At 39.4% G+C, this 22207-nt stretch overlaps 1 protein-coding gene across 1 annotated transcript; it reads right to left on the bottom strand.

Moving 5' to 3' along the window:
- Window positions 1–2523: 2523 nt before the first annotated feature.
- LOC18014197 (U-box domain-containing protein 35) lies at window positions 2524–7470 on the bottom strand. The gene is made up of 9 exons (XM_024153813.1): window positions 7302–7470; window positions 7155–7231; window positions 6852–6970; window positions 6519–6764; window positions 6165–6435; window positions 5976–6077; window positions 4790–5908; window positions 3158–3187; window positions 2524–2691 (listed from the first exon to the last, which is right to left on the bottom strand). The coding sequence occupies exons 1-9, from the start codon at window positions 7468–7470 to the stop codon at window positions 2524–2526; spliced, it is 2301 nt and encodes a 766-aa protein (XP_024009581.1).
- Window positions 7471–22207: the final 14737 nt, after the last annotated feature.

Raw genomic sequence — 22207 nt, 5'->3', positions numbered from 1 at the left:
GAATTTCATTTGATGGCCTCTTTCTAACAAACTTGATGGAGGATTCTCCATCTACTTCACAAGATACCCAATACCCATCATCCATAGATTCATTGAGCTCCTGAAGCATATCATCAATCTCGGTTTGGGATACAGACGACATATCTTCATCAAAGAGACAATCATGGATATCTTCGTGGGTATTGTAAGTTGTTATGGTCTCCCAGCAGAATCCTTTTTCCTCTAAACCTTCACGAATTGATTTGTAGTGCTTGCGATGTCCTCTTTTGTGGTGGTTCGGGATTGAATTCTGATCCATTGAGGAGGGATCACGAATGTATTGTGCTTCTCGGCATTGAGTAGCTCGAGGAGTGTTGTAAAAACCTCCCTCATAGTAGTAATTTCGTTTCATATGATCCATATCTTCTGAAATGGAAACAAAATAACCGAAAAATGGAAAGTTGCAGAAAAAGGGGTTCTAGAGTCGATTTACTAACCTTTCTCGGGGTTTTGCAGAAAAGAAAACACGTGCTTTCCCCGGCAACGGCGCCAAAAACTTGATGGTGGTCTTGATGTGTGGTGTCGAGGGTTGTCAAGTTTTACCCTAATTGAAATCAATAGCCGCAAGTGCACAGCTGATCGATTGTAGTACTTAGGGATCAAATCCACAGGGAAGGAGGATATTTTGCTGCAAAAAGCCTTTGAAAATAAGTTAAAGTAAGGAAGTCTAGAACAAAAACGGTTTAGTGGGGGTTTGGTAGTGTGTTTACAATCTAAAAACGAAATATTAAAAGAGAATACGGAAATTAAATGACGTAATAACTAAACTAAATGAAAATGACTAAAAATAATAAAAACGGATATTCTAATGCTTAAATGAAAATGAATTAAAAAGGAAAGACAATATTGAACTAAAGCTTAAAGAAAAATCGCAGGAAATCAATGGAGAAAAAAGCGTTGGGGTTCAGGGAAGTTTTCTCAGGGGTACGAACGATTCAAAACATTGCTAGAGAGTAAATTTTGTAAGATCTTAGCTTAAAATTTTCGAACTGGAGTCACGGACGTATGAATACGCCACTGTCGTGATCATAGACAACTATCTCTCTCAACCCTGACCAGTAGGTTTCCACTCTGGCCCTGGAAGAGAAGAGATGCATTATGTTTAAGACTCGTCCTAATTCACAAATCGCTCATAGGTAGGTTTCCACTCCTATGTTTGTTTTGCTCTCCCAAACTAGATCTGATACCTGATGAACACTTTCGTGTCACCAAGCATCTGGATCAGATTGTAGTTCATGACGCTACTCTCATGCAGTAAAAACGAATTCAGAAGAAAAAGTTCTAAGATTCAGCTAAATAGCCAATGGAATCCTCACCTAACATATAAATTCCCATCGAAAATCCATTAATCCCAACAATAAAACTACTCAGACATAATGAACGAAATTAAAGACGTAATATTAAGAAGTAGAATAGAAACCGAAATTGATAAAGAAAGAACAAGGGTTCAAGAGAACAAATCTCTCTCTCCCTAAAAGCTAAAGCAAAAACAATAAAAATATGAAGTAAATATTTCGGTGGTGATAGGTTACACGATTTCTAGGGCTCCTAAGACATGTATTTATAGTGCTCAAGACCTCTTTGGACGTCACTTAGGGTTTCTCCAAATGTGGGCTTCAGAAATGGGCTTTTTGGGCTCGGAGGTTGAAGGCCGCGGTCGGGACAAGTGTGACCGCGGTGGATGAGTGATTTGCCGCGGTCGGGATACTCCTGACCGCGGGAAAATGATTGTTGGCCGCGGGTGGAAGTGCTGGCCAGCTGGTTTACGGGACATCTTGCTCTTTGCGTATCTTTTGATTGAACCGTTGGATTGCCAAGCTGTAAAGTGCACTGGAAAGCTGATACTTTCATCTTTAAGGTATCCAAATTTGAGCTGGATCAGATGGTGAAAAGGCCTTCAATCAGGGGTGAACTTCTGACGGTTTGACTCTGAGCTGAAATCTGGTTTTCTATCCATTTTGTTAAGCTTTTCCCTAAGTTACCTGAAAAGAGTCTTGAAACTAAAAATACTAGAAAAACGTAATAAAAGTACTTAAAAGCAATTAAAAACATAGAAAAAGTATTTCAAAACGATCCATAAAAGTGGTCAAAATACGGTGTTATCACGCTGCTGTCTCAGGATGAAGACGAGTTGGAGTACCTACTTAACTTGTTATGAAACTGAGTCCCTTCCAAGAAAACATACTTGGTGAAACATTCTTTAGGTGCACCCAAAGAGGAACAGATTTCACCTCCGTTTCTGCATCTTCCGTGATTGGTGACCACTTTGATACTACCATTGGTATTTCTGCGATATTCCACATACCCCGACGCATAACCCGTTGACGAATCATTGGATTTGAGACTTTGAACCGAACTGTAGTTTCATTGATGACGTGAACGTCAATCCTTTGAGTTTTTTCACCACCCGACCAAATTTTATTAACAATCATGTGAATCTTGGCGACATGAGGAGCTGTAGCCAGGAATCGACCAATGAGAAAATCATCCCATAGGGGAAACGTCATCAGACACTTCCTTTGGAACGACAACCAAGTTTTTTCCATCTTTGACAGAGAGCTGAATTTCGTACTTTGACAAAGCTTGCTTATTTTGAACGATGTTTACCCACGATGGGGGAGATGTAGCTTGGGTTTGAGTTGGAGATGACAGCTATGGAGGGTCTCCCTCCGTGCCCTGCGACTCCATAGCCTCGCCTGAGTACGAAACCTTGAAAACCCTAGATCGCCAAACTGATCGCCTGCAGAGCTAAAACTCACCTTTACAAATTTAAATAGTCCCAACATGTCTTGATTGGCCACAATGGGTACACACAGGTCTGGTCTTAGGTGGATAGTTATTTTGAAGAGCATATGCTGCATAACTTAAATGTTCTGAAGTTTCCTGAGATAGTTGAGGAGGACCAGAATTCTGGAAAATAACTTTTCAGATTTTGAAGGCTTTATTGTCTTCTTTCTTTCATCTTGAGCTAGCATGTTATAAGCATACTCAATAGATGGTATCAGTTTGAGAACCAGAATATGTCTACAAATTGATTCATAAGACTCGTTTAATCCCATTAAGAACATTGTAACTCGGCTACGCTGTTGCATTTCTTCACATAACATAGCTGCATTACACTCACATTTTCCATAAGTGCAGACTGGGAGTTCAACATAATTCCGATATTCTTCCCATAGAGTCACCAATTCGGTGTAATACGAACTAACATCCAAAGAACCTTGTTGAATATTGCTAAGCCTTTGTTCAATCTCAAAAATCCTAGGAGCATCATCCTGTTTGAACCAAGTTAGAAGATTATTCCAGGTACCTGAAGCAATGGAGATGAACAAAAGACCCAATCTTCTTAGAAACTGAGTTCATAAGCCATGTAGCCACCATGTCGTTGCATCGAGACCAAGATCCAGAGTCGCGATAACCTTCTGTCGGTTTAGTTATGGTTCTGTTGATACACCCCAGCATATTGCGGACATTGAGCGCCATTCGTACAGATCGTCTCCAAGAATGAAAATCTGCGCCGGTGGTGAGTCGATCGGAAACCAGGACGAGTCCGGCATGATCGGAGCTGTGGAAAAAAATAAGAATTCTCATAATGATCGGAGTATTGTGAAGAACCGCCCAATGTATTAGTCGAATCATGATTCAAATCAAAAGTCACCACAATGTGCGAGAAATCAAAAAAATTATCGATTCAATGTGAAACGAACACTGTAAAGAAGATGTAAGTGATGGAAATGAGATCTAATAACAACAAACTTGGTCAAACAAAAAGAGAAAGAAGAGAAACAACGATCGATGCAATCGCTGATTAAAGAATCACAAAAACAATGAAAACGAGATTCACACGAAAGATAGAACATTATTCGTGTGGAGAAGCACTCATCAAGATGAATCAAAGCTCAATCGAAGATTAAATCAAGCTCAAAAGGAAAAATCTTGACGAAGAAGACGACGAATTCTTTTACGCGGAGGAGAGAGAGTGTTCACGCTCTGATACCATATTAACTAGAGAGAGAAGTCAACTAATTTCTCATTAATTCCTGTGAAAGTGTTGATTACATATATATACACAACTGGTTAAGTAAAAGGAAGCTTAACCAGATTAAACCAATCAATACATATATGGTTAATAGAGAGCATGGAGCAATTCCGGAGAGAACTGAGAACGTGTGGTTTAGTTTTAGAATCTGTATCGTGTTGACCATATCGTCGAGTAAGTCTAATAGGCTTTGAATAGTTTTGAACAGTCTAATGGTAAGATCAAAACGATATTTCATATTTAAACCTGTGATGTTGAAAGCTTGATCGGAGGGATGGATGACTTAGAAAGAAACTCGAAACTCAAAAGCATTGCCCCAAGCAACGTGGGACAAATGCATGAAAAAATAGTTGGAATATTCAATTACACAGAGGAGGTTTACTAATCTCCTCTTGGCGATAAAAACAAGCTGATGAGTTTTACTTATTTTTTTCCATTCCTTCTCTTAACTTGTTCTCTCTACTCCATTTTTTTCCTCCTCAAGATGCTGTGCTATTATAACTCCCATCAACTTCAAATTTGTTTAGAGATAGATTGCTAATAATCTCCTAAATACGAAAAAAGGGAGATGAATTAGTTATCAATAACATGCTTCATAAATACAATCAGAAGAGAATAGAGGTGCATTACTTGGATTGAAGCCGTGGATGCTAGACTATTGGTTCGGCTGTTATTCTGGGTGCTGTTTGGTGAAGGTCGCATTGTAGGCATGCTTTCTTCTGCCAAATCCATGAGCTTTTTAAGCTCAGGCAAAACATCCTTTCCCAAGATAGGTCTGTCTTTTGGCCTTAACTCTGCGCATTGTAAACCAAGTTTGGCTAAATCTAAGGCTTCTTCAAGTGGCCAGTCAGGAACAGCAGGGTCTAGCATCCCAAGAAAAGTTCCTTCCTCAATTGCTTTCTGAACCTTGTGAGTCAAGCTCATTGGTGGCTTTGCTGTAAGTATTTGCAAGAGTATAATCCCAAATGAGTATATATCTGATTTGGTTACAAGTATACCCGTTTGTTGGTACTCTGGATCAATGTTACACATGGTTCCAGCAGTAGAAGTCATTCTATACTCGGTTTCGGTGTTAGAAACCGCAGGTGGCATGAGCCGTGCCAGCCCGACATCAGCAATCTTGCTGACCATGTAATGGTCAAGTAATATGTTGGCTAGTTTCAGGTTTCGGTGCACCAGTGGCTCTGGTTTCATCTGGTGAAGGAAATTAAGACTGGTGGCGATTTCAGCTGCAATGCGGAATCTTAACTGCCATGAAAGCACTGGAGAGTTTCCTCGTCTAAGTATACGGTCTTCTAAGCTACCATTGGCCATATATTCATAGACTAAACACCCGTATTCTGCACAAGCTCCTAGTAAGACAACCATGTTTGGATGTCTTATGCAGGTTAGCACTTCCAATTCTTGTTGGAATTGCGATCGCCCTTGTGATGCGTCCGGTCTCACGACTTTTATAGCCACTTCTGTGTAATCTAGAGTACCCTTATAAACAGGTCCATAACCGCCTTCTCCAATCTTGTGATTATCTGAGAAATCTTCTGTTGCTTCTTCAATCTCTGCAATTGTGTACTCCCTATACCTTCTATCACTCTTAGCCAAAGAGTACATCACGTTGTTCTTATCTCCTGCTTCTCTCAGAGACGCCGTTTCGATTTGTTCTCTCTTCTGAGTTTCCATTTCTGCTATTCTATGAGCGGTTGCTATTGCTTCCATGGCTGCTCTGCTCTTTTCCTTCTCATTCTCTGCCATTGCCATTGCTGCTTCCTTAGCGAGTCTTGCTTCTTCTAGTTTCTGTTCCCTCTCTTCTTTCAATTTGTGTAACTCTGTTGTCTGAGAAGACACAAATTCACGTCTCATTTTCTTGAAATGAAATATTTATTTCAAGTTCTTAACTTACTGTTTTCTTGGCCGCGATTGCTTCTTTGCAAGCAGTGCTGTACATTTCCATTGTATACTTGAGCTCCATTTTCAGCCTTCTCATCTCAGCTTCTACATCATCCTGTAAGAGTAATAATAACGATTAAGCCTAAGTAGATTAGTAAATAATGCTAAGGTCTAAAAATGATTAATGAATACTATTCTTTACCTGGCTATGTAGTGACCATGAGGAGAGTCTCCCACTTTCTTGAGAGCTTGAGGAGAATGCAGAATACGAAGAACCAAGGTCTAAAGACTGTTTTTCTGATGAACATGAGGATGCCGCAAAGCTGCATCGGTTTTCTTCAAACTCAGAGCTAACAGAAAGACGAGGCGTTGGGAACATCCAATCCATACTTGGCCTATCACTACTCACAAACGATATATCCGAGTCTGTCACTGAGGCCTGGTCATATCCTCTTCTCAAGTAATGAGGATGCCTATTCAAATTATCATTTCTCAGTTTTGTGAAACATATTATGAATGTCACAAGCATGGTGATCGTTAGGGAACATACTTATACTTGATCTCGATCTCTTCCTGTGTTTTGTCAGCTTCACGCTGACACAGTCTTGCTCTGGGATGAGAGTTGTTGCTGCTAGCTTTGCTGGGCCGAGCTGGCAACTTTGGACGTATTGTGCAGAGTGGAGGAGGTGAAGACGTTGCTGATCTTACCGATGATATTTTACCTCTAGAGATTGCATAAACTGTACAGAAACTGGCTGCTCCTTTCATCACGGTACTTGTAACATCTGCTGCTTTGAACCTTCTATTGAAACAAAACAACACACACACAGATAATATAAGACCCTTTTCCTGTTTTGACAAGAGGAGTAGCAAGAAGAAATCTTCTTACTTTAAAAGAGTCATCTTAGATGCACCGAGTACTAGAATATCAATTGCATTCTCTTGCACATAGTCTATAATTCCTTTAGCGGCATCAACGTCCTCCAATACCACATCTTCACAATTTATCTGTCAACAATACTCTCAGTCATTAAAATTTCTGACCAAAATACCTCTATATCAATCTGTAATTACTAAAACCATAATGCCAACAGAGAAATTAACCTAGTCATGATATTGGTCTTAAATATTATCATGTGACAATAAAGATAATACTTAAAAAGAAACTGATGAAGAGAGGAGCGAAACTCACGTCTTTTCTGGTGCAGAAGCAGCGGAATGGAAGAAACAGTTCCTTCACGTCATCTCTAGACTTATTATGGTAGGTTGCTGCAATAACAGCATTGAATCATTCAAGGTAATTAAACAAGTTGTAGATGTTGATTATATTGATAGTTACCATTTAGAGGAAGGGTTTGTTTTAGCCTGACATGAACAAGAGTAAGATTCTCTCCTGGGGTTAAAAGATTATCGACAGCCCATTTCAATGCAGCCTGACTTCCTTTGTCTCGATCGATCGCAACCACGACGTTTTCATCTCTTCTCTCCCTTCCTACCATCTTCACCATTTCGGATTTTGAGCTCTAGAAAATAACAAGATAATCACAGTTTTGTTTATAAATGAAACATTTTGGGTTGCAAAGGCGTTGTAATATATGCCAATATTAGCAAAGTGCCAAAGACAACATATATAAAAAAGTCTTTGACTCTCTTTTCTGTTATGTTCTGTTTTAAAAAGTTTTCTTTTAGTGAAAGCCGTTATTTTATAACTGAAGTATCTTGCATACCTGTAGCTGTATTTCTGTCATAACCTGTAACTGAAGTATAATTCTGCACATCTGTAGCATTCTTACTTTTTCTATTTTTATATAGTTTTCTTAAACCAACATCGAATGAAAGTTTTAACAGATAGGGTTTTTTTTTTAATAGAATGTTAAATTTATTCAAAAGAAAAAAATAATCCTTTTGCACAACTCTGTGTTTAACTTTGATCAATTTTAAGAATTTTAAGAAATTAAAAAACTCAAAAACTAAGGGATTATTTTTACACATAGTTTTTGCACATATTAGTGTTCTTTCACAAAAAAAGGACAATTAGATACGGAAATGAAACACACATTCCTCCTCCTTTCCTAACCTTCTTTCATAATCTTTTAAGCCCTGCAAAGGTTTTAAAGTTTACATAGTACATGCCTTTTTATAGTTTACTTATGGAGCACAGAACAAACCAAGAAAGGCGGCAAGACAAAGACATAGAAATGAAAGAAATAATAAAATAGAGGCAAAAGAATATGTAAATTTGGTATAATCCTTCAAGTCATTGGGAGAAACCATCAAGCATCCTTGAGATTCATGATGATGGGAGCAGGGAAGCGTTTGAAGGTGTTGGCTGCAAAATTGAACGCACAAATTCCAGCTTATAAGGGACCAGGAGACGGGCACAGTCGTGATGGATGAAATAGATAGAGTTGTTTGATACTAAAATCATCATAACTCAAAACAAAAAGAGCCCGTTGACCAAAATGAGGATTCCAAATAAAAGCAGTTTTTGTAATCGGCACATGTTTTGTCAAACCACCCATAAGCTAAACCGGTGCTGACGAATAACCAGCCCTTACGATTTAGAATGGAGGTAATTTAGTCTCCTGCGAAATATAGGTTTTTAGACGGTATACAGAAAGACAAAAGGGGATATTTTTACTATATGTGTCTGTTCGTTTATCAGCACGGCTACTTGCGTCTGCCTTGAGCAGATTCCATGTTTGCTCCAAGGCGTTGGTTGCGATCAGACGCCGCTGATCGTTGTTCGTTTGTTAGTCGCGCATTTAGCCGCAGGTTTGTTCGTTTTGCAGCCAGGCGGCTAAACGTTGATCCCAGGTTTGTTCGTTTGGTAGCCATACATCTGTTTTCTCTTTTACTAAATTTTTCATTTAGTTAAAATTTTAATTATTTATAAATTTCTACATATACTTTAAATAGTTTTTAAATCTATATACAAAATTAGTTAGCAATTATAGTAATATTTTTAAGAATAGAATCTAATCATACCATTATAATATTTGTGATAAAATCATTACAATTTATTAAAAAAACAATGGATAAACTAAATCACTAAAATAAAATAACCCAAAAGTAATAAATTAAATCATTAAGTATAACAAAATAAAAGTAATACATTAAACCGTTAAAAAAAAAACAAAGTCATAAATTAAAATATTTAATAAGATAATTGACTATAGCTATCATATTGAGTTGTGAGAGTATCACGCAAAGCTTCCATCACTCTATCACCATCACTCTATCACCGGTCCAGTCATAACGAATATGTTCACCATGATCATCATCACTGCTACTATCATCAATTTCTTCTTCTTCTCCTCCTTCTTCATCACCACAAGTATGATAATCTTCTTTGTTTTGCCAACTTAGAAAATCATAAGCTTCTAATTTATTTATTTAATGCATCAATTAAGAACTCTAATTTAAATTCACTTAAATTAAGAAATATATTTTATTTTTAGTAGTAAATCATCAAGGACCTTTTGAATCATTGTACTACTTGATTCAAAAGGTTCTCACAATACAAAGAGCAGAGACTTCTGTTTACAATTCAAATTATTTAATGCTTTTTTTTCTAATTTCCTCAAAACTATCCATAAAATAATTAGATAAAATAGATTCGACCTTGCCACTTGCTAATGAGAGAAAAAAAACCAGGATAAATCCTGTTGGAGATAAACTCAATCATTCCTATATGAACGAGTCATGTGCTTGCACATAGTGTCTATGGTTTTTTTGCAGATACAGCCCTCCTGAGCCAAATTAAGACTCGTGTTGGGCCGTAAGTGATGGTGTTGTGTCTTGATGTGTGGTGTCGAGGGTTGTCAAGTTTTACCCTAATTGAAATCAATAACCGCAAGTGCACAGCTGATCGATTGTAGTACTTAGGGATCGAATCCACATGGAAGGAGGATCTTTTGCTGCAAAAAGCCTTTGAAATAAGTTAAAGTAAGGAAGTCTAGAACAAAAACGGTTTAGTGGGGGGGGGGGGGTTTGGTAGTGTGTTTAAAATCTCAAAACGAAATCTTAAAAGAGAATACGGAAATTAAATGGCGTAATAACTAAACTTAACGAAAATAACTAAAAATAATAAAAACAGATATTCTAATGCTTAAATGAAAATGAACTAAAAAGGAAAGACAATATTGAATTAAAGCTTAAAGAAAATCGGTGTAAAACAATGGAGAAGAAAGCGTTGGGGTTCAGGGAAGTTTTCTCAGGGGTACGAACGATTCAAAACATTGCTAGAGAGTAAATTTTGTAAGATCTTAGCTTAAACTTTTCGAACTGGAGTCACGGACGTATGAATACGCCATTGTCGTGATCATAGACAACTATCTCTCTCAGCCCTGACCAGTAGGTTTCCACTCTGGCCCTGGAAGAGAAGAGATGCATTATGTTTAAGACTCGTCCTAATTCACAAATCGCCCATAGGTAGGTTTCCACTCCTATGTTTGTTTTGCTCTCTCAAACTAGATCTGATACCTGATGAACACTTTCGTGTCACCAAGCATCTGGATCAGATTGTAGTTCATGACGCTACTCTCATGCAGTAAAAACGAATTCAGAAGAAAAAGTTCTAAGATTCGGCTCAATAGCCAATGGAATCCTCATCGAACATATGTATCCCCATCGAAAATCCCTTAATCCCAACAATAAAACTACTCAGACATAATGAACGAAATCAAAGACATAATATTAAGAAGTAGAATAGAAACCGAAATTGATAAAGAAAGAACAAGGGTTCAAGAGAACAAATCTCTCTCTCCCTAAAAGATAAAGCAAAAACAATAAAAATATGAAGTAAATATTTTGGTGGTGATAGGTTACACGATTTCTAGGGCTCCTAAGACATGTATTTATAGTGCTCAAGACCTCTCTGGACGTCACTTAGGGTTTCTCCAAATGTGGGCTTCAGAAATGGGCTTTTTGGGCTTGGAGGTTAAAGGCCGCGGTCGGGACAAGTGTGACCGCGGTGGATGAGTGGTTTGCCGCGGTCGGGATGCTCCTGACCGAGGGAAAATGCTTGTTGGCCGCGGGTGGAAGTGCTGGCCAGCTGGTTTACGGGACATCTTTCTCTTCGCGTATCTTTTGATTGAACCGTTGGATTGCTAAGCTGTAAAGTGCACTGGAAAGCTGATACTTCCATCTTTAAGGTCTCCAAATTTGAGCTGGATCAGACGGTGAGAAGGCCTTCAATTAGGGGTGAACTTCTGACGGTTTGACTCTGAGCTGAAATCTGGTTTTCTATCCATTTTATTAAGCTTTTCCCTAAGTTTCCTGAAAAGAGTCTTGGAACTACAAATACTAGAAAAACGTAATAAAAGTACTTAAAAACAATTAAAAACATAGAAAAAGTATTTCAAAACGATCCATAAAAGTGGTCAATATACGGTGTTATCAACTCCCCCAGACTTAAACCTTTGTTTGTCCTTAAACAAAACAAAAGCCTAAACTGGTTAAGTGAAAACAAAAATAGGGAATGCACAAATCTCATAGACATGAACTCCTAAACTAGGACCAAAGATAGTGCATCAATCCACAACTTAGTCTAGAAAATTCTCACTAATGCACAAGAGATACTAGTCCACTTTTTCCATCATGCAAAACTTAAACAATTTAAATCTTGATTTCAGTCAACTAGCTCTCTACATTCATTAAGTTTCAATAGTGAGTTCTCATTAAAGACATCATCCAGGGTAGACGGCGTTTGGCATTAAAGGGCTATTTAAGTGGTGGAGTTAAAGTGTTTCGGGTTACCCGAAGATCTGGAGGATGCAAGATAATATGCAAAACCGCAAGAGAGATAAGGACCTGTTGATGACCACAATTTTCAATCACTTCTTCTTGCCAAATGTTGTTGCATAATCCTTCCTCCTTTGTTGTAAACAGCTGTTCCCCCAGACTTAGATTCTTTCCGGGAATCAGAAAACAATCTCCAAAACTCCATAAAATCAAACTCCAGTTGCCTTGGGACTTAAAATTCGACCTCTCTAGACTCTCTAAGGCTTTTATCTCCTTTCCTTTCTTATTTTCGGATTTTTTTTTTTTTTAAATTTTTTTTTGGAAAGGAAATGCTTTTTAAAGAGAGAGACTAGAGGACGAGATTGTACCAAAATTTGAGATTTTTCTAAGGCAAACTGAGCTTCCTCTTGTGTTGAATCCTTCCAGGAACTTTTCCGGCACATCGCAGGTCTCTGTCTTTGGTGACTGAAAACTGCGTCGTTCCTCTTTCTCTCCAACGTTTTTGCATTTATCTGAATATAAGACAATAGAAAACAAGAGTGCATGTGGTTTGAAAGAGGATTGGTTAAGGTGGGGAACTAGCTAAAGATGAACTAGCCATTCAGGATCAACAGAGAGTGGTAAAAGGATAAAGGAGTCCTGAATGTATGATTTGTTTCCCTGGTCTAATGCTTCAATGAGAAAATTAAGTCCAAATTAAGTCCAAATAAAACAGAGCTAGTGTATCCCTTCATCTAAATCGAAATCATTCAAATTCCTCTGGGGTACTTCGTTTCAAATGTGCTTAGCTACCGCCTAGTCTAGTCCTAAATCATGAATGAGCATGTCACTATGAACAGTCTAAAGCACACAGTCAACTATCATTGATTCATGTTCATCATTCCCTTTAAAACGTATTTTGTTTTGAAAACCGATTTTGAAAAAATTTAAGGAAAAAGCAAAAAATGTAGATAATGCAAGACTCATGAAAGAAAAGTGGTTAGAAAGGGATGAAATCCTCCCCCAGACTTAAATCACACTGTCCTCAGTGTGAAACAAGTCGAGATTGGATGAGAAAAATGCATAGATAATCGAATTGGTAAGGACAAAGAGAACTTACCTGGATCCGGGATGCTGGTGGAGATGAACCGGATTCATTCGAAGGGGTTTGGGAAGGTGATTAGGTGGTGATGAAGGTGGTGGGAGGTGATGAATGAGGTGGAGGGTGATTGGTGAGGTAAAATGAGGTGAAAGGGGTGGTTGGGGTCGGGTTTGGATGCCAACGACCAAGTTCCGCGGTCAGGGGCTGCACGACCGCAGCAAACAAGCACTTGGCCGCGGTCAGGACTACGCGACCGCGGCCGACGGTAGGTTTCCCGCGGTCAGAACACTTGCGACCGCGGGGGCTTATATCGCGGCCTCTTCCTGCTTCTCCTTGGTTCCTGCTGGGCCGAGCAGTCAGGTACCATCCTTCTTTTTGGTTTTTTTGGGTTTTTTTTAATTATTATTATTTTTTTTTTTGGTTTTTTTTTTTGTTTTATAAGAAACACCTGAAACTAAGAAAAAGAAAGAAAAATCCTAAAGAAAACAATACCTAAATGGGTTGCCTCCCATTAAGCGCTTCTGTTTTAAGTCGTTTAGCTCGACTTTTGGTGTTGGACGTGACTTATTCCAATGAAGAAGACCTTGTCCTGAGACAAGTCTTTTTCGACATCTCCTTGTTTTGCTTAGCAGGTTCTTCGTCACTCCAAAGTTCTTCTTCAAACTCTTCTGTTGCAGAACGTTTTCCTGCTTTGCTGTTGTATGGGACAGCTTCTATGAAGACATCTTTGTCGATATTAGCAAATGAAATCCTCCGGTTTGGCCAGTCCATTATAGCTCCGGAAGTTGCTAGAAAAGACCATCCCAGAATCACTGGATTGCATCTCTCGTTTCGACAATGTAGAAGTCGACATGCACTATGCAATCTCCTATTCTCAAAGGAATTTCATGAGCTATTCCTTGAGGTGTTGCATTAGAATCATCAGCTAGACTAATCTTTGCTCTAGTCCTGCGCAGGTGTTTGATACCAAGTCTCAAAGCAATTGCCTTGGACATCATGTTAAGACAAGCTCCAGAATCACAAAGCACGTTTTTAAACATTTCTCCTCTAATAGAACAAGAGATAAGAAACTGACCTGCACCTTCTATTTTGTGAAGTGTTCGAACAGGTTTACCTTTTGTGGCATGATTGAACAAGTCTTCTATCTCAGGGATTGATTCTTTGCTCTCACAGAAGTAGTGGCCTATCATGAAGTCCTTGCAAGCTTTGGCAAACGTGATTCCTTCAGGTAAATTTGGAACCACATCATTGAATTCGTCGAGCTTTTCCTTGCTGATTTTGTTGGTGTAGTGGCTGCAGTCTTCCGGATTTTTGAGGTGAATCGCATAGACAGCTGCTTCTGGTGTTGTCATGTATCGAGCTCTCATAAAGTATCTATGGATATCCTCTTTAGACTCCTTGCAGTACTTGAAAAAGACTTGCAAACGACCAAGTTTCCAGATTTCATCAAAGCTTAAATGAGCAGGGAATGACCTGACTACGTTGTTGAACTCCATTAGCTTCTCTCTACCGATGTTGTTGGTGATCCATTGAATTTTTCCTGAGTCGTCTTCTGAGGAATATCCTGCGTTTGGATCTTCTACAAACAACCCATACTCTTTATCTTCAGAGTATTGCTCTTCATACTCATCTTCACAAGACAAAGCCATGTTGCAAGGCCATGACTTGTCCTCTTCTTCAGATCTTTGGGTGCTTATGGAGCAAACCAGTTGTTGTTGAAGTGGTTTAGTCATCCCAGGAGGTGTACCAGACGTACAGATGCTTGTATGAGCTGAACGGGACTGTTTTGGAACGTTTTTACAGTTGGCCTTGACTGCAGGTGACGTGACCGCGGGGAAGCGACCATGGGCCGCGGGCAGACCCATCACGACCGCGGGGGAACGCCTGTTGGCCGCGGTCGGAGCCAACGCGACCGCGGGGATTTGCCTCCGAGTTGCTCTGCTGCTGTTGCTTCCTCTTTTGCCTCCTTGGTGGTCTCCTGGGTCTTCTGGCTTGATGTACTTCCTCTCTGGGCTTGAGTCTTTAGTTTTGGTTGTTGGAATCTGCTCTCCAAGTCCATGCATGATCTCCTCAACCTTTTCTTCAACTTCATCAAGAGCATAGACTACTTTGTCCATGGTTGAGTCAAGCTCTTCGGTTTTGTCGATGACTTTGTAAACCTTCTCTGAAACTTCGACTGTAAAGTCATAAGACTCGTTCTTGGCTTCGTTTAGGGCTTTGTCCACGTCATCAAGTTTGAAATCCAGGTCCATGACTTTTTTTTTGGTGTTGCGAAACTCATAGTTGTGCTTTGCTTGCTCTTCCTCCATGCTGTTGAACCTGTTAGCAATCATAGCTGCATCCTTGGTTGCACGTTCCTCTATTGAATTGACTTGTGAGGCTAGGTTATCGATTTTTTCATTGAAAAGTTTCGATATCCCATCAATCCTTTCGTTTAGAGCAGTTGTAGCGGTTGCTTGAGCTTCTATGAACTGTCTGATCACGCCTTCGAGCCGACTCAGTCTGTTACTGAGCTGGACGTTCTCATCTTGCTGGAGAACTTGGTGAGGTAGGCGATACATAGAGTATCTAGGGTTTGCCATCTCAGGTGCGTAGGGCTCCTTCTGGAACGTTCTGTAGTCTTCGGTTTGAGTTTTTTCGTAGAGATCGCGTAGATGCTTCTCTCTGCGTCTGGTGGCTTGAGGAGTGTTATAGAAACCTTCCTCATAGTGTATATTTCGATTTATAGGATCCATATCTTCTGAAATGGAAACAAAATAACCGAAAAATGGAAAGTTGCAGAAAAGGGGGTTCTAGAGTCGATTTAATAACCTTTCTCCGAGTTTTGCAGAAAAGAAAACGCGTGCCTTCCCCGGCAACGGCGCCAAAAACTTGATGTTGTTGTGTCTTGATGTGTGGTGTCGAGGGTTGTCAAGTTTTACCCTAATTGAAATCAATAGCCGCAAGTGCACAGCTGATCGAGTGTAGTACTTAGGGATCGAATCCACATGGAAGGAGGATCTTTTGCTGCAAAAAGCCTTTGAAATAAGTTAAAGTAAGGAAGTCTAGAACAAAAACGGTTTAGTGGGGGTTTGGTAGTGTGTTTAAAATCTAAAAACGAAATCTTAAAAGAGAATACGGAAATTAAATGGCGTAATAACTAAACTTAACGAAAATAACTAAAATAATAAAAACGGATATTCTAATGCTTAATTGAAAATGAACTAAAAAAGAAAGACAATATTGAATTAAAGCTTAAAGAAAATCGGTGTAAAACAATGGAGAAGAAAGCGTTGGGGTTCAGGGAAGTTTTCTCAGGGGTACGAACGATTCAAAACATTGCTAGAGAGTAAATTTTGTAAGATCTTAGCTTAAACTTTTCGAACTGGAGTCACGGACGTATGAATACGCCACTGTCGTGATCATAGACAACTATCTCTCTCAACCCTGACCAGTAGGTTTCCACTCTGGCCCTGGAAGAGAAGAGATGCATTATGTTTAAGACTCGTCCTAATTCACAAATCGCCCATAGGTAGGTTTCCACTCCTATGTTTGTTTGCTCTCCCAAACCAGATCTGATACCTGATGAACACTTTCGTGTCACCAAGCATCTAGATCAGATTGTAGTTCATGACGCTACTCTCATGCAGTAAAAACGAATTCAGAAGAAAAAGTTCTAAGATTCGGCTTCAATAGCTCATGGAATCCTCATCGAACACATGTATCCCCATCGAAAATCCCTTTGACCCAACAATAAAACTACTCAAACATGATGAAAGAAATCAAAAACATAGTATTAAAAAGTATAGCAATAATCAAAATTGAAAAAGAAAGAACAAGGGTTCAAGAAATAAATCTCTCTCTCCCTAAAAGCTAAAACTTAAACAGTATTCTAAAACAATAAGAGCATATGAGGTGATACGAATTAGGGTTCCTAAAACATGTATTTATAGTGCTCAAGACATCTCTGGGCATCACTTAGGGTTTCTCCAAATGAGGGAATCATTTTGAGCTTCAGAAATGGGCCTTCTAGTTCGGAGATGGCTAGCCGCGGTCGGGAAGTGCGTGGCCACAGGGAATGGATGCTTGGCCGCGGTTGGGTAGTCTCTGACCGTGGTAAAATGGCTGTTGGCCGCCGGTGAAAATGCTTGCCGGCTGGTTTACGGGACATCTTGCTCTTCGCGTAACTTTTGATTGAACCTTTGGATTGCCAAGCTGGAAAGCTGATAGTTCCATAATTGAGATCTCCAAATTTGAGCTGGATCAGACGGTGATAAAGCCTTCAATCGGGAGTGAACTTCTGACGGTTTTACTCTGAGCTGAAAATCTGGTCTTCCATCCATTTTGTTAAGCTTTTCCCTAAGTTTCCTAAAAAGAGTCTTGGAACTACAAATACTTAAAAACATAATAAAAGTACTTGAAAGCAATAAAAAACATGGAAAAAGTATTTCAAAACGATCCATAAAAGTGGTTAAAATACGGTGTTATTAGCTCCCCCAGACTTAAACTTTTGTTTGTCCCCAAACAAAGCAAAAGTCTAAACTGGGTAAGTGAAAACAAAAATAGGAAAAGCACAAATCTCATAGACATGAACTCCTAAATTAGGACCAAAGATCGTGCATCAATCCACAACTTAGTCTAGAAAATTCTCACCAAGACACAAAAGATACTAATCCACTTTTTCCATCATGAAAAACTTAAAACAATATAAATCTTGATTCCAGTCAACTAGCTTTCTACATTCATTAAGTGCAATAGTGAGTTCTCATTAAAGACATCATCCAGGGTAGACGGCGTTTGACATTAAAGGCTGTTTAAGTGGTGGAGTAAAAGTGTTTCAGGTTACCTGATGAATCTGGAGGATGCAAGATATTATGCAAAATCGCAAGAGAGATAAGGACCTGTTGATGACCACAATTTTCAGTCACTTCTTCTTGCCAAATGTTGTTGCATAATCTTTCCTCCTATGTATGTGAACAACTATTCCCCCATACTTAGATTCTTTCCGGGAATCAGAAAAATCATCTCCAAAACTCCATAAAATCGAACTATAGCTTGCTTTGGGACTTAAAATTTGATCGCTCTAAACTCTCTAAGACTTTTATTTCCTTTCCTATTTTAGGATTTTTTTATTTATTTTTTATTTATTTTTATTTATTTATTTTTTTTTTAGAAAGGGGAAATGCCTTTTTAAAGAGAGAGAGACTAGAGGACGAGGTTGTACCAAAATTTGAGATTTTTCTAAGGTAAACTGAGCTTCCTCATGTGTTGAATCCTTCCGGGAAGTTTTCTAGCAAAATCGCAGGTCTCTGTCTTTGGTGACTTAAAACTGCGTCGTTCCTCTTTCTCTCCAATGTTTTTAGACATATCTGCATATAAGACAATATAAAAGAAGAGTGTATGTGGTTTGAAAGAGGCTTGGTTAAGGTGGGGAACTAGCTATAGATGAACTAGCCATTCATGATCAACAGAGAGTGGTAAAAGGGTAAAGGAGTCCTGAATGTATGATTCGTTTCCCTGGTCTAATGCTTCAATGAGAGAATTATGTCCAAGTTAAGTCCAAATAAAACAGAGCTAGTGTATTCCTTCATCTAAATCGAAATCATTCAAATTCCTCTAGGGTACTTCGTTTCAAATATGCTTAGCTACCGCCTAGTCTACTCCTAAATCATGAATGAGCATGTCCCTAGAAACAGTCTAAAAACACACAATCAACTATTATTGATTCATGTTCACCATTCCCTTTAAAACGTATTTTGTTTTGAAAACCGATTTTGAAAAATTTTAAGGAAAATGCAAAAAGTGTAGATAATGCAAGACTCATGAAAGAAAAGTGGTTAGAAAGGGATGAAATCCTCCCCCATACTTAAATCACACTGTCCTCAGTGTGAAACAAGTCGAGATTGAATGAGAAAAATGCATAGATAATCGAATTTGGTAAGGCCAAAGAGAACTTACCTGGATCCGGGATGCTGGTGGAGATGGACCGGATCCATTCGTAAAAGGTTGGGAAGGTGATAGGTGGTGATGGAAGGTGGTGGGAAGTGATGAATGAGGTGGAGTGGGGCTTGGGGAGGTGGAATGAGGTGAAGTGGGTGGTTTGGCATCGTGTATCATCTGAACGACCATTTACCACGGTCAGGAGTCATACGACCGCGGTAAACTGGTGCTCGGCCGCTGTCAGAAAGACGCGGCCGCGGTCGAAGTGGTGTTTGCCGTGCTCCAAGCTCTCGCGACCGCGGGGGCTTAACTGCGGCATGTTCTTGCTTTTCCTTGGTTCCTGCTGGGCCGAGCAGTCAGGGACCATCCTTTTTTTTGATTTTTTCTGTTTTATGATATTTTTGGCTTTTTTGTTTTATAAGAAACACCTGAAACTAAAAAGAAAAAAATATCAATAGAAAAAGAAAAACAAATCCTAAAGAAAACAATACCCAAATGTGTTGCCTCCCACTAAGCGCTTCTGTTTTAAGTCGTTTAGCTCGACTTTGGTGTAGGACGTGGCTTAGTCCAATGAAGAAGACTTTGTCCTAAGACAAAGCTTTTTCGAAATCTCATTGCTTTGCCTAGCAGGTTCTTCGTAACTTCAAAGTTCTTCTTTAAACTCTTCTGCTGCAGAACGTTTTCCTGCTTTGCTGTTGTATGGTACAATTTCTGTGAAGACATCTTTGTAGATATTAACAAATGAAATTCTCCGGTTTGGCCAGTCCACGATGGCTCCGGAAGTTGCTAGAAAAGACCATCCGAGAATCACTGGATGTGCTGTGTGTCTTGTTTTGACAATGTAGAAGTCGACAGGCACAATGCAATCTCCTTGATATGATCATGGCCGGCCTTGGAACTGAAGAAGCTAATGGAGAAGAGGGAGAGTTTGAACCAGAGGTTACTGAGGCTAAAGAGGGAGACAAGAAGAAGCTGGAACCTGAGGAAGCAAATGGACAAGAAGATAATGACTTATACCTTCCTCCCGGCCCGATGACAAGATCAAAGGCAATCAAATTCAAGCAAGCGTTTCACAAGCTACTACACTTTATTCAGGGCAATCTTAAGTGTGCTAATCCAACTACACTAGTTGTGATCCAAGCCACTTAAGAGTTCATCAAGAGAGGTGTTGTGACTTGTGCTCTTTTTCCCTTCGTTTGGTTTTGTCCCATTGGGTTTTCGAAACAAGGTTTTTAATGAGGCTTGTTCACAACACTATAATAAGAGGCCTCTTGATGAAACCCAGCCCATTTTATTCACCAGATTCGTTCAAGGAAGAGGAGGAGCCAATATTTGAGTTCAAACTTGGTCTTTAGAGTTTTAATAAGTCATTAGTTGTCTTTGTCATTTTCTTTCATTTTATAAAACCTTTTATTCGAAAAACTCTCTCTCTCTAAATTGTTTGATCAAGCTTGTTTAGTGAATTCAGATCTTTATCCTTTCATTACAAGCATAACAATCTGTTGATAGTCTAGGAGACCTTTCATATCTCTTAGAAGTATCAAGGCACTTCCACCGAGTTTCATCATCATTCACAGATCCATCTCACACTATTTCATTCCGCACATCATCAAATATCACACTCAACTCGTCGCAACCATTGAGAGCATTCTGGGGCTTGATCCCCACACCTAGGATCATATCAAGTGGTATCAGAGCGAATCTCCAAACCCAGGTTGTGTCCTTTCGTGCTTAACAATTTGTGACTTTTCATTTTCTGTTTTAATCGTGACGTTTTGTGTGAAACTAGTCTGATCATGATCTTTAGCATCCGATCTATCTAGTTGAAGTTTACAAGTCCCCCGAAATTTCAAAGAACTTTTTGAAAACGTAGAGAGAAAGAATTAGGGTTTCCTAAAAGTCCGATCGTTGTATCATGCTCTGTATCAAATTTGATCAGTTTAAAAATTAGCTTGTGTACTCTTCGAGCTCTTTTACTGGTTTTTGCTTGTCATCTGAACATGTACATTGGAGGAATCGACTCATGAGAAAGAAGATCCTGCGAACCCAAGTGGATCAGCAAACAAATTTATGATGGACGCTATGATGACTCAAATGTGTCTCTTATGCGGCGAGAGTTTGAAAGCGTGAGATCTGACATGGAGAAGATGGTTTCGGACGAACCAAGAAAGAGCAGTGACCATTCGGCTTTGGAGCAATACTACAGAAACTCCTCTAGAGCTCTTTCATCAGGGAGAAGAGGAAGCGATAGAGAAGAAAGAAAGCCAAGGTCTAGCGATCCTAAAGGCAGTCTCAAGCTTACGATTCCTGAATTCAGAGGCACGGCTGATCCGGAAGAGTACTTGGAGTGGGAAAAGAAGATTGAACTTGTGTTTAACTGCCGAGACTACACCACCAAACACAAGTTGAAGCTGGCCCCAACAGAGTTTAAAGACTATGCCCTAAGTTGGTGGGATAATCTAGTTACAACAAGAAGAAGAACATGAGAAGATCCCATCGAATCATGGAACCAACTGAAGTCGATCATGAGAAGAAGATTTGTACCAAGTCATTACCACAGAGAGCTGCATTTCAAACTCAGAAGTTTAACCCAAGGAAGCCGATCTGTTGAAGAATACTACAAGGAGATGGAAACTCTCATGATGAGAGCTGATATTTGTGAAGACACGGAAGCAACGATGGCTAGGTTCATGGGTGGGTTAAACAGAGAAATTATAGACCGTTTAGAGGTGCATCACTATGTGGAGCTAGAGGAACTACTGCACAAAGCTATTATGTTCAAGAAACAGCTCAAGGGAAGAAATTACAAGCCTACCTACGGTTCCAACAAGCCGAGTTATCAGAAGGATGATAAAACGAGTTTTCAAAAGGAGTTTAAGCCATTTTCCAAGTCTAAAGGTGAAGAACAGAGCGTCAAAGGAAAAGAAGTGGTGACTAGCTCCAAGAATTGAGATATTCAGTGTTACAAGTGCAAGGGGTATGGTCACTATGCGAGTAGCTGTTCCAATAAAAAGATAGTGATCATTAAAGAAAACGGCAAAGTAGAAACTGAAGAAGAACAATCTGATGATGAGGAACAAATAGAGATGTCTGCTCGAGGAGAACTCCTAGTAACTAGGAGAATTCTGAATGTTCAAACCAAGACCGAAGGAGATGAGCAAAGAGAAAATTTGTTTCACAACCGATGTATGGTGCAAGGAAAAGTATGCAGCTTAGTAATAGATGGTGGAAGCTGTACTAACGTGGCTAGTGAGTCTATGGTGGAAAAACTAGGCTTGAAACTGATAAAAAGGCCGAAACCTTACAAGCTACAATGGCTGATGAGGCAGGAGAAATGGAGGTCAGAAACCAAGTTATTGTGCCAATAACGATAGGCAAATACAAAGATGAGATTCTGTGTGATGTCTTGCCTATGGATGCGGGGTATATCTGACTTGGAAGGCCATGGCAATCAGATAGAAAAGTTATGCACGATGGCTTCACCAACCGTTATTCATTTG

This window comes from Eutrema salsugineum, unplaced genomic scaffold (genome assembly GCF_000478725.1).
Source record: "Eutrema salsugineum unplaced genomic scaffold, Eutsalg1_0 scaffold_4, whole genome shotgun sequence".
In the NCBI taxonomy this organism is placed as follows: Eukaryota; Viridiplantae; Streptophyta; class Magnoliopsida; order Brassicales; family Brassicaceae; genus Eutrema; species Eutrema salsugineum.
Note: the sequence above shows the minus strand (reverse complement) of the source record. Positions and strands in the feature narration are given on the sequence as shown.